This window comes from Garra rufa, chromosome 15 (assembly GCF_049309525.1).
Source record: "Garra rufa chromosome 15, GarRuf1.0, whole genome shotgun sequence".
In the NCBI taxonomy this organism is placed as follows: Eukaryota; Metazoa; Chordata; class Actinopteri; order Cypriniformes; family Cyprinidae; genus Garra; species Garra rufa.
This window is the reverse complement of record NC_133375.1, coordinates 35,487,702-35,500,758: the sequence shown is the minus strand read 5'-3', so window position 1 is coordinate 35,500,758 and position 13,057 is coordinate 35,487,702. Positions and strand designations below refer to the sequence as shown.

The 13,057-nt window shown below is 35.8% G+C and overlaps 1 protein-coding gene across 1 annotated transcript in view; it reads left to right on the top strand.

Moving 5' to 3' along the window:
• The window catches only part of tbc1d22b (TBC1 domain family, member 22B), an 86,203-nt gene that overhangs the window by 50,004 nt on the left and 23,142 nt on the right, over positions 1–13,057 (top strand). The window contains exon 9 of the mRNA XM_073819869.1: positions 8,037–8,112. Within this exon, the coding sequence (XP_073675970.1) occupies positions 8,037–8,112 (76 nt within the window). The remainder of the gene's footprint in view (positions 1–8,036; positions 8,113–13,057) is intronic.

Below are 13,057 nucleotides of genomic sequence, written 5' to 3'. Positions count from 1 at the left end.
CGCTTGAACTCGGATTCAGCTGCACTAAAGCACACTAAACGGTGTCAAAAGTGAAAGCGAAAGTGAAGTTTCGTGTTGTTTCCACCAGCGCGGCATTTTTTTCTTCACCATAATTGATGGATGTCTAAATTATGAAAATAAGGCGAAGCCTAAAACAGGCCCGATGCTGGCCCGGGTCTGACTTATGACGTGAAAATTGGCCCGAAGCCGTAGCCCTGGGGTGTAAAAAAAAGTCAGGGCCCATCGGCCCGGGCTGAAGTGCAGCGCTTTAATTGACTGCTTTGATGTGCTGCAATACGGTAGGGCACTGTTTTAATGCTTACATCTGATTTTTTTTCTTGCCCCCCCTGACTCAAGAGTCAAATGTCGCCCATGTATATATATATACAATACAATATATAATTACATTTAATTTGTGTTGTCACTTAATTAATATTTTGTTTTTATCCCTTTTTATTTCTTTATAACATTACTGCTACTACTGCTAACAATAATAATAACTTTTAATGTTACTTTTTTATTTTATTCAAAGGTGGCAACATTTTTCTTATGTTTTCTTCTTTTTATTTTATTTTAACCTTGTCAATAATGTTTAGTGTATTTTGTTAATATAATAATAATAATAATAATAATAATAATAAAACATGCTAACCAATTAGCATGCTAAGCTAACTAACATAAATCAAGAGGCACAGTCAACTTTGGAGAGATATTTCTCGAGAATGGTAGCGAATATCAAAAATCTGTTCAGTCATTTCTATGCAGCTCAGTCCAAGGATCATCTGATTAGATTTTGGACAAAATAAAGAGTAACAATAACACTGTTTTTCATTAACTTCTCTTCCCCCTTTCCCATCTCTACCGCCCTTACCCCTCTCTACTCCCTTTCCCCTCTCTACCGCCCTTCACCTCTCTACCACCCTATCGCCTCTCTAACACTTTTCACCTCTCTACCGCTCTTCCCCTCTCTACCACCTTTCCCCTCTCTACCGCCCTTCACCTCTCTACTGCCCTTCACCTCTCTACCGTCCTTTCACCTCTACCGTCCTTTCACCTCTCTACCGCTCTTCGCCTCTCTACCACCTTTCCCCTCTCTACTGCCCTTCACCTCTCTACTGCCCTTCACCTCTCTACCGTCCTTTCACCTCTACCGTCCTTTCACCTCTCTACTGCTCTTCACCTCTCTACCACCCTATCGTCTCTCTACCACCCTATCGCCTCACTACCCCCTTTCCCCTCTCTACCACCTTTCCCCTCTCTACCGCCCTTCACCTCTCTACCGCCCTTCACCTCTCTACCGCCCTTCACCTCTCTACCGTCCTTTCACCTCTCTACCGCCCTTCACCTCTCTACCGCCCTTCACCTCTCTACCGCCCTTCACCTCTCTACCGCCCTTCACCTCTCTACCGTCCTTTCACCTGTCTACTGCACTTTCCCCTCTCTACCGCTCTTCCCCTCTCTACCCCCCTTTCCCACTCTACCCCTTCCCCTCTCTACTGTCCTTCACCTCTCTACTGCACTTTCCCCTCTCTACCGCTCTTCCCCTCTCTACCCCCCTTTCCCACTCTACCCCTTCCCCTCTCTACTGTCCTTCACCTCTCTACTGCACTTTCCCCTCTCTACCGCTCTTCCCCTCTCTACCCCCCTTTCCCACTCTACCCCTTCCCCTCTCTACCGCCCTTCACCTCTCTACCGTCCTTTCACCTCTCTACTGCACTTTCCCCTCTCTACCGCTCTTCCCCTCTCTACCCCCCTTTCCCACTCTACCCCTTCCCCTCTCTACCGCCCTTCACCTCTCTACCGCCCTTCACCTCTCTACCGCCCTTCACCTCTCTACCGCTCTTCCCCTCTCTACCCCCCTTTCCCACTCTACCCCTTCCCCTCTCTACCGCCCTTCACCTCTCTACCGCCCTTCACCTCTCTACCGCTCTTCCCCTCTCTACCCCCCTTTCCCACTCTACCCCTTCCCCTCTCTACCGCCCTTCACCTCTCTACCGTCCTTTCACCTCTCTACTGCACTTTCCCCTCTCTACCGCTCTTCCCCTCTCTACCCCCCTTTCCCACTCTACCCCTTCCCCTCTCTACCGCCCTTCACCTCTCTACCGCCCTTCACCTCTCTACCGTCCTTTCACCTCTCTACTGCACTTTCCCCTCTCTGCCGCTCTTCCCCTCTCTACCCCCCTTTCCCACTCTACCCCTTCCCCTCTCTACTGTCCTTCACCTCTCTACCACCCTATCGCCTCTCTACCACCCTATCACCTCTCTACCACCCTATTGCCTCTCTACCCCCTTTTCCCTCTCTACCACCCTTCACCTCTCTACTGCCCTATCGCCTCCTTACCCTCTTTCCCCTATCTACCGCTCTTCACCTCTCTACCACCCTATCGCCTCTTTTCCCCCTTTCCCCTCTCTACTGCCCTATCGCCTCCTTACCCCCTTTCCCCTCTCTACCCCCTTTCCCCTCTCTACCACCCTTCACATCTCTACCCCCTTTCCCCTCTCTACCACCCTTCTCCTCTCTACCACCCTATCGCCCCTCTACCCCCTTTCCCCTCTCTACCCCTTTTCCCTCTCTACCGCTCTTCACCTCTCTACCACCTTATCACCTCTCTACCCCCTTTCCCCTCTCTACCACCCTATCGCCTCTCTACCCCCTTTCCCCTCTCTACCACCCTTCACATCTCTACCCCCTTTCCCCTCTCTACCACCCTTCTCCTCTCTACCACCCTATCGCCCCTCTACCCCCTTTCCCCTCTCTACCCCCTTTTCCCTCTCTACCGCTCTTCACCTCTCTACCACCTTATCACCTCTCTACCCCCTTTTCACCTCTCTACCCCCTTTTCCCTCTTTACCACCCTATCACCTCTCTACCCCCTTTCCCCTCTCTACCGCCCTTCACCTCTCTACTGCCCTATCGCCTCCTTACCCCTTTCCCCTCTCTACCACCCTATCACCTCTCTACCCCCTTTTCCCTCTCTACCACCCTTCCCCTCTCTACCACCCTATCACCTCTCTACCCCCATTTCCCTCTCTACCACCCTTCACCTCTCTACCACCCTATCGCCTCTCTACCCCCTTTCCCCTCTCTACTGCCCTTCACCTCTCTACTGCCATTTTCCCCTAGAAAGATTAGTATGCTAAGCTAATTTAATAATAAAGTAGCTTATGGTTAACCTGATAGCTAAACTTTTAAACTACTTTCAAAATTTCTCATGTTTAAACACTTGCTACACACTGAATTTGTAGAAAATCTTTAAAGTTTTAACCTTTTGTTTTACACAGCATGCAAATCACACATTGTGGTTCATTTAATTTTACAGAGTTTGAGGAAATGGCTCCAAGTGACATTACATTGTATACAATTTTATAAAGTTGCACCACACAGGTTTCGAACCCACTACCTCCAGGTCAAGTGCCTGTCACCTATCTTGTTGCGCCACTGAGGAGACGGGTGGTAACTGTTGCTGAAGTTCAGAAGTACAAATGAGAATCCATTAAGGAATGAATTGGTACATAAATTAACTGTAATATATAATAGACAAAGAAGAGAACAACCTTGGAAAGGCACACTGCCTGCAACAGAAGCAACTTCTGCATAATTTCTTGCCACAGTACCTCTTGCGGTCTGGGCATGTGTCACACTGAGAGGTGAACCTGCAACATTTTGAATGGCAGATCTGTGGTGTAACACATTGAGCCAGTTGCTCACGCTTGTTCCCCAGATTACTGAGTAGAGATATCAGTGTGAGAATGAGCTCACAAAAGCATGATTTAACATTGTAGACAGATTAGCATGCTAAGCTAACTTAATAATAAAGTAGCTTATGGTTAACCTGATAGCTAAAGAGCCACATTTAAACGAATGGCAACTAATTAGCATGCTAACCAATTTGCATGCTAAGCTAACTAGCATAAATCAACAAACACAGGCACGGTAAACTTTGGAGAGCTGTTTCTCAGGAACTGTAATGAATATCACAAATCTGTTTAGTCATTTCTGTGCGTCTCGGTCCAAAGATCATATGAGCAGATTTTGGACAAAATTGGGACAAATTTGCAGAAGGAGTAGGGGAAAAACAGTTTTTCATTTACTTCAATATGGCTGACAGTCACATTTCTGGAAAATGACAAATGAGATATTGTCAGAATCAGCATAACCCAGGGAATAAAACTATATAAAAACTACAAAATTTGGACAATGTTTTCAGAAGTTATAAGCGTTTTTGTAAGAATCGTTATATCTCTGAAAAGGTAGGTGGCGCTGTCTTTAATCTTCTGAGGTACCTCCAGGACATTGTGTTTATGATGCCTAGTGATTTTTGTGCAGATATGTCAAATGGTTTAAAAGATATTGCAATTTGTGTCAAATTTCAAAATGGCGGACACATGGTTCAATCGATCCTGGCATAATTGATATCCTCAGATTCGGCATGACCCAAATAATCCACAGACACCGATTTATTGATTTTCTGACTAACCGTTCAAAAGTTATAAGCCATTATATGCTTTTTTGCTATCTCAAGACCCATAGGTGGCGCTGTTCCCAACTTTGGCATGGACCCTCAGACCATAGTGCTAATGAACCATACCAAGTTTCATTTCAGTTGATTAAAGTTTGGCCGAGATATAGCCTCTGAACCAGTTTTGGGTCAACCTTGTTAAATTTGCAACATCATAACTTTTGAGCAAAGATGAATAAAAAAAATGGTTTAGTTTCTTCTGTTCAGCTCTGTCTAGAGATCATCTGAGCCAAATTTGAGAAGAATTGGATCAATTTTGAAGGAGTAGCAGCAAAATGATTGATTACAGTACTTTTCAAAATGGCTGCTACTGTAATGGGTGGGGTCTTAATGTAATGTATGGAATGTGATCAGCATGACGAGAGGAATCATGTCTACTAAGTTTAATTTTTTTTTAGATTTAGGGGTTCAGGAGTTATTAGCATTTTAATGTTGAATTTTTGGACTAGTGGTGGCGCTATAGAGCCAAATTTGGTCAGATTATTATTTATGGTCATGACTACAATTGTGCCAATTTTCATCATTTTCCTATATTGCTTTCATATGGCTGCCATAGACTCCCAGTGGCCAAGAAGAATAATAATAAAGAAAACATACAGATACAATAGGGCTTGTCCCCTAATAATAATAATAATAATAATAATAATAATAATAATAATAATAATAATAATAATACAATTCAAAATCATTTAATCAGTTTTTGTTGTTCTGCTCTTAACTTATATTTGATATCATTTTTTAAAATATATTTTTAAAAATAAATTCATTTAATTCATGTTGTCATCATCATCATCTACTCTACCTTTTCTTATTTCTTTTCTTTATTTCTTAATATTTTTTGTTTGTTTTTTGTTTAGAGGCAAAATCCAAATCCCATAGCTCACAAAATTCAATTGAAATACATTATGCACCAGCTGAGCTATACAGCTATACTGCCATTAAGGCAGTAATGGTAATAGCTTTCTCCAGGCATTATAGACCTTCTTAGTCCACCTGCAGTTCCCTGAGTGTCTTTTTATTAAAACCAAACCCTGTAGTGGTCATCCTGTCCTTTTGTTCTTTTCCAAAACCCAGACACAAGTTGAATACAATGCAATAAAAAAAAGTCTCTCTGACAGACCAAAAAAGGCACTGACTTTGTGGTGCTTAAGCCCCGGAGGATAAGACACTAACCCGCCTAGGGGAGAGAGACATTAAAACTTGGAGAGGAAGTGGAAGCTAGGACGTTTAAGCTGGGGGGATTCAGATCCTTGGATGTTTTCCCTTGAGAACGGCCCTGTGTTAGAGTGAGGCGAGCGTGTGAGGGCACTCATCTGCAGGCGGGAGCAGGGGTCAGATGCAGGCCGCAGTCAGGTTGTCCCGTGGGCGCTCTGTGTTGTGCTCATTGGCTGAGTGGAGCCGAGCTGAAGGGCAGAACACGCGCACGGATCAGAACACAGAACGTGTCTTCCCATGCACTCGTCCCCTTGGGCTAAAGCACGAGCCACAGCACAGCAGACGGCCACTGGCCCTTAATGACCCACAAGGGATGAGAACACAGATAGAGAGATAGAACAGCATTAGTTATGAAATAGCGATAAATGTGATGCTGAAGCGCCTACAGTTTATACAGTTAATCACCTTCTACCAAGCCATGCATCTGCAACTAGCTCTTTCATTTTATTTCATTTTATTTTATCTTTTTTTTTTGCACAAGTACTTGATAAATCCTGGCTATTTCATTTCACCGTTTTTGTGGTTTTTTTTTTTGTTTGTATGTTTTTTATTATTTAAATTTTTTGCACAAGCAGTTTATAAATTCTAGCTATTTAGTTTTACTTCTGTAGTTTCTTATTTCATTTTGTTTTGTTTTATTGTTCTTTGTCAAATTGTATTTTTATTTTTTTACACAAGCAGTTTATAAAACCTAACTATTTAATTTCACCTTTGTTGTTGTTGTTTTTTTTTGTTTTTTTTTTGTACCCTTGTCTTAGCATAAGCAGTTTCTAAATCCTAACTATTTAATTTTAACCTTGTCCTTACTGTTTTCTTTTTCTTCTTTTATATTTTATTTTATTTTATATTATATATATATTTTTTTTATTTTTACATTTTTGCATAAGCATTTTATAAATCCTAAATATTTAATTTTACCCTTGTTAAATCTCTTTTCTTTTTCCTCTGTTTAATTTATTTGACCCTATTTTTTTGCACAAGCAGTTTAAAAAAATCCTAGCTATTTAGTTTTACCCATGTAGTTTCTTATTTTATTTTGTTTTTTATTTTATTGTTCTTTGTCTTAATGTATTTTTTTTGAACAAGCAGTTTTTAAACCCTAACTATTTATTTTTACCCTATGTTTTATTTTATTTATTCATTTATTTTTTATTTTATTATTATTATTTTTTTTTTTTTGCATAAGCAGTTTATAAATCCTAAATATAAAATTTTTACCCTTGTTTTTACTGTTTTCTTTTTCAATCCTAAAAATATTTAATTATACCCTTTTCATTACTCTTCTTTGTCTTATTATATTTTTTTTACTTTTTGCACAAGCAGTTTATAAATCCTAACTATTTAAATTTACCCTTGTTGATTTTTATTTTATTTTTTTACTCTTGTCATTACCGTTTATTGTCTTCTTTATTTCATTTTATTTTATTTTATTTTTTTGCAATCTTTTTGCATTTTTCTTCTTTTAATGTTATTTTATTTTATATTATTTTGTTTATTTTTTTATTTTGTTTTATTTTATTTAAATTTTTTGCATAAGCAGTTTTTTAAATCCTAACTATTTAATTTTACCCTTATCATTACTGATTTTATATATTTTTTCAGAATCAGTGTATAATTTATATTTTTTATAAATCCTAACTATTTCGTGTAACATTTTATTTATTTTTTACCCTTGTCCTGACTGTGTTCTGTCTTCTTTTTGTTTAATTTATTTTATTTTATTCATTTTACCCTTGTCGTTACTGTGTTCTTTGTCTTCTTTTTTGTTTTATTTGTTTTATTTTATTTATTTTACCGTTGTTACTTTTGTCTTTGTCATCTTTTTATTTTATTTTATTTAAATGTGTTGCACAAGCAGTTTATGTGTCCTAACTATTTATTTTCACCCTTGTTGTTACTTTTTTCTTTTTCTCCTTTTTCTTTAAGTGTTTATTTTATTTTAATGTTGTTTTATTTAATTTTCCAAATCTGCTTCTTTTCCACCTTTCAACTCACAGCTGACAGTTTTTTTTTTAAAGCTGTCTATAAATGATAACATTTATTTATTTATTTATTTATTTATTTGAGGGCTCTTAAAAGCATTTTTACAGGTTTAGTTCAGTAGCAATTACCACATAGAATCAAATAAAATTTGCCTTTCCATAACACTAATTGCAGTGCTTTCCATGTGTAGGTCAAAGTAGTGCATGATGCTTGTATTGAGCGATTGAAGCTCTTATATAAGTCGTGTGAAAGAGCCTCAGCAAGTTGACACAATAATTATTCTGTGTTCTAAATTCTGCCTTTGTTTTTCTCTTTCAGGACAACTACACATTCGCCCAGCCTGGGATTCAAATTAAAGTCAAGGCACTGGAAGAGCTCGTTAGCAGAATAGATGGTAAGATCATGATGACAAACACATCATCCATCTACCAATTCCTTTCACGCTTCATGGAATTAAAGGAATTGTTAGTGCAAAAATAAGAATTTTGATCATCTGTCAAACTAAATTATATTTAAATTTAAAATAATTTAAATTTAAAATGTACACAAATTAAAATTTTTAGATATGAACTTAAGAATTCATTGTGAGAAAAGAGCAGTGTGCACATTGTTTCAAATTTCTCATTTTGAGTTCCACTGTTCCAATCAGAATTAGTAAATAATTACAAAATTGTAATATATGCGTGAAATGGTTGTTCAAAATGCTTACCTTTGAAGCTGCTTGAGAGATCAAACCTTGTTTTTGATTTTTTTTTTTTTTTTTTTTGCACAAGCAGTTTATAAATCTTAACTATTTAAATTTACCCATGTTGTGTTTTTATTTTATTTTATTAATTTTTTTGCCAAAAATTTAATTTCACCCATGTCATTTATTTTTATTTTTATTTTTCACCCTTGTCATTACTATGTAAATTGTCTTTTTGTTTCATTTTATTTCAATTTTTTGCACAAGCAGTTTATAAATTCTATTTAATTTTACCCTTGTCTTTTTTTGTTTCATTTTATTTATTGTTTTACTCATGTCGTTACTGTTTTCTGTTATCTTTTTGTTTTATTTTTATTTTTTGTACAAGCAATTTATAAATCCTAACTATTTAATTTCACCCTTGTTGTCAGTTTTCTTTTTCTTCTTTTCTTAAAGTATTTATTTTATTTTATTATTTTTGTTTTTAAAATAAATGTTATGTTTTTTTCCTGCTTTTTTATTTTATTTGATTTAGTTTTATTTTACATTGTCATTATTGTGTTCTTTGTCTTCTTTTTGTTTTATTTATTATTTTTTACCCTTGTTGTTACAGTTTTCTTTTTCTTCTTTTTCTTTTATTTAATTTTATTTTACACTTGTCATTTCAGTGTTCTTTGTCTTCTTTTTGTTTTATTTATTTTATTTATTTTACCCTTGTCGTTTTCTTTCTATTTTTTTCTTTTCTTTTCTTTATATTTTCTTTCCTTTTTTTCTTTTTCTTTCTTTTACTCTTGTCATTACTGTGTTCTTTGTCTTCTTTTTGTTTTAAATTATTTTATTTTATTTATTTTACCCTTGTCAGTACTGTTTTGTTTTTCTTCTTTTTCTTTTATTTTTTTGCCCGTGTCATTACAGTGTTCTTTGTCATCTTTTTCTTTTATTTATTTATTTTACAAATTGTCATTACTGTTTTCTTTCTCTGTTTTTTCTTTTCTTTTCTTTTCTTTTCTTTTCTTTTCTTTTCTTTTCTTTTCTTTTCTTTTCTTTTCTTTCCTTTTCTTTTCTTTTCTTTTCTTTTCTTTATTCTTCCCTTGTCATTACCATTCTTTGTTTCTTTTTGTCTTAATTATATTTCTATATTATTTTTTTCTTTAATTATTTATTTTATTTTTAATTTAGAATGAGTTAAGAATGATTAATTTGAGTAAATTAAGAATGATTAAACAATTACACAATTTTAAGAGTGTAGTTGATTCTAGTCACTAAACAGGTTACCATCGAAGCTACTTAAGAGATCTTTTTGTAACTTGTTTTTGACATTTTAAAAAAGCTGTACTTATAGATGCATTTTTATTTTGTCAGTTGTTGTTTTATATTTTATTTTATTTTATTTTATTTTTTATTTTTTGCAAAAGCAGTTAATAAACCCTATGTAATTTTACCCTTGTTGTTATTTAATTTAATTTAATTTTGTTTTTACACAAGCAGTTTATAAACCCTAACTATTTAATTTCACCCTTGACGTTTATTTTATTTTATTAATTTTTTTTTTTTGCCCTTGTCATTGCTGTGTACATTGTCTTCTTTTTATTTTATTTTATTTTTGCCCTTGTCATTACTGTGTAAATTGTCTTCTTTTTATTTTATTTCTGTTTTTTTCACAAGCAGCTTATGAATCCTAACTATTTAATTTTACCCTTGTCATTTTTATTTTATTTTATTGCATTTATTTATTTTTTATTGTATTATATTTTATTTTATTTATTATACCCTTGTCATTACTGTTTTATTTGTTGTTTATTTTATCCTATTTTATTTTCATTTTTTGCACAAGCAGTTTATGAATCCTATCTATTTAATGTCACCGTGCTTTCTTTGTCTCATTTTTCATTAAGTATTTATTTTATTATTTTCGATTTTATATATTTAATTTACAATGAGTTCATTTTAATTTTAATTTTAAAATTTTAATATTTGGGCAAAACGGTGGTTTAAAACGTGGGGTAGTTAGTCCTATTCCCCAAACAGGTTACCTTCGAAGCTGCCTGAGAGATCACACTCTTTTTCCTTTTTGTTTTTGATGTCTTAACAAAGCTGTACTCATAGATATATTTATTTCTTTTGTCAGTTGTTGTAGCTGTGGCTCTATTGAGGAGCATAAAAGTCATGACAGGTTTCTATGAATAGTTCAAATGCAGTCGTCAAAGCTACTTTGGGCCCAACCGTGTGCCGCTTTTTGCAACAAGTCAGTTTTTTTTTAGCATCCTCAGAAGCTTCAGCACAAATAACACGTCATGACTGCCAGAACGAAAAGGCAAAGTGTGGAGTCCCTTAAACGATCCCATCTATTTCGCCCTTTGCCCTCCAGAATGATGTGAGCTAGTTTTCTCGAGCCATAAATAGCAGTGCGAAATGTTCAAAACAACAAGGAGTTGTTTTTCTGCCAGGGTGCGATCTTGTTCGTCGCCTCGGAAAAGACTTGTTTTCCCATGGTGTTGGCCGTTTCTGTTTCTTGGAATCACACGTTTCCATTATGCCACTAGTCCGCCTCTGTTTTTTTCCCTTCCTTGAGAGTGTTTATACCATCTGGACGCCTCCTCCCCTGTTCGGAGTGTTTGGTGTGATAAGCTCAACAGCCCACACTGAAACTCTCGGTGAGAGCCGCCGCGCGCCTCTTTCCCATCCATCAGCATCCGCGAGCACCGTGAGCAATAGCAGACCCCACAGTCTCACCGGGGAGCACAGGAGAGAAATCAATTCCCCATAAGCCCCTGCGATTAGGGTGTGAAGGCAAATGGAAGTGAGCTGAGAGGAGAGACGAATGGAGTGGACAGAGCGAAGGGAAAACAAATCACACTTTCAGAAGACTAGTCAGGAAAATACACTGGCAAGCATCTTGTGGACGTACTAAATGGGGTTGTATTTTTTTCTTTTTTGTAATGTTGAAACGAGTGACATGACCGCCGTTCAGCTTGATAAATAAGCTCAGCTGCGCTTAAGTAGTCATGTGTGAATAATAACACACTGGTTCTGAATCGATGTTAACGGTTCGCCTTCCCTGTTTAACATGTTATGCAACATAATTTATCACGTTACTGAGTATATTTAGCAGTCCTTAAAGGAGAATTTCACTTGCAGAACAAAAATGCACAGATAATGTACTCATCCCCTTGTCATCCGAGATGTTCATGTCTTTCTTTCTTCAGTTGTAAAGAAATAGTTTTTTGAGGAAAACATTTCAGCATTTTTCTCCATATAGTGGACTTCTATAGTTTAAAAGATGCAGTTTAAATGAGGCTTCAAACGATCCCAGGAAGAAGGAAGAAGGGTCTTTTTTTATTTTTATTTTTTATTACATTTTATATACTTTTTAACCTTAAACGCTTGTCTGGTCTTGCTCTGTCTGAACTCTTTTTTTTTTTTTTTCCCTGGTTCAAGACAGAGTTTGTCGAAAAACTCCCTCAACTTCAAAATCGCCTTACATCGCTGTTTTACTGTTTTTGTTAAGGGTGTTTGATGTTCTTTTCATGTTTACTTTGCAAACACTGGGTTGGTACTTCTGCAGCGATGTATTGTGATTTTGAAATGATTTTTGAAGTTGAGGGAGAAAATAAGAATTTTTCGAAGTGTCTTGAACCAGAAAGAGCAAGGCAGAGCAAGACAAGATGAGTGTTTAAGGTTAAAAAGTATATCAATTGTAATAAAAACAAAAAAAAAGCCTGATTGTTTCACTAGATAAGACCCTTCATCCTCGGCTGGGATCATTTGAAGCCACATTAAAACTGCATTTTGAACTGCAAGTTCAAACTCGGGGAACTGTATAAGTCCACTATATGGAGAAAAAACCTGAAAGACTGAAGAAAGACAGACATGAACATATTGGATGTCAAGATTATGTGTAAATTTTTGATCTAGAAATGAACTTCTCCTTTAAGGCTAATATTGAATGTGCTTGATGGCTATTAGTTATTTGTATAAAGCATAAAATTAGCAGAAAAATAGCTAAAATTATACACTTATTACAAAAACTATTTATATGATAAAATACAGTGAAAACAGCAATATTATGACAACTATTTTAGTAAAATTATTAGTACTTTAATGTACTATGGTAGTAGCCAAAAGTATTAGAACACTAGTATTTTCACCAGCTTAAAAATGATTTTAAGTCAGTTGTTTTTTATCTATTTCTGTAGTGTTCAGTAGGAAATATCAGTTTACATTTCCAAACATTCATTTTGCCTTTATTTGTAATAATTCAGTGAGCTTTAGACAGACTAAATCTAGAAGAACTGTGGCAATGTCTTCAAGATTTACTGCATTTTAGCTGTAAATTTTTTTTTAAATCTAGGATTACGAGATTAAAGTCGTAATAATTTGAGAATAAAGTCGAAATATTACTAGAATAACACTGAAATATTTTGAGATTAAAGTTGAAGTGTTTCGAGAATAAAGTCAAAATATTTCGACAATAAAGTCAACATTATGAGAATAAAGTCGAAATATTTAGAGAATAAAAACTAAATATTTAAACTTTTATTGAAATTAAGTCAAAATTATAAGAAACAAGTCAAAGAGGTGGTTTCACAGACAGGGCTTAGACTAAGCCAGGATTAGGCCATAGTTCAATTAAGACATTTAAGTAATTTTTATA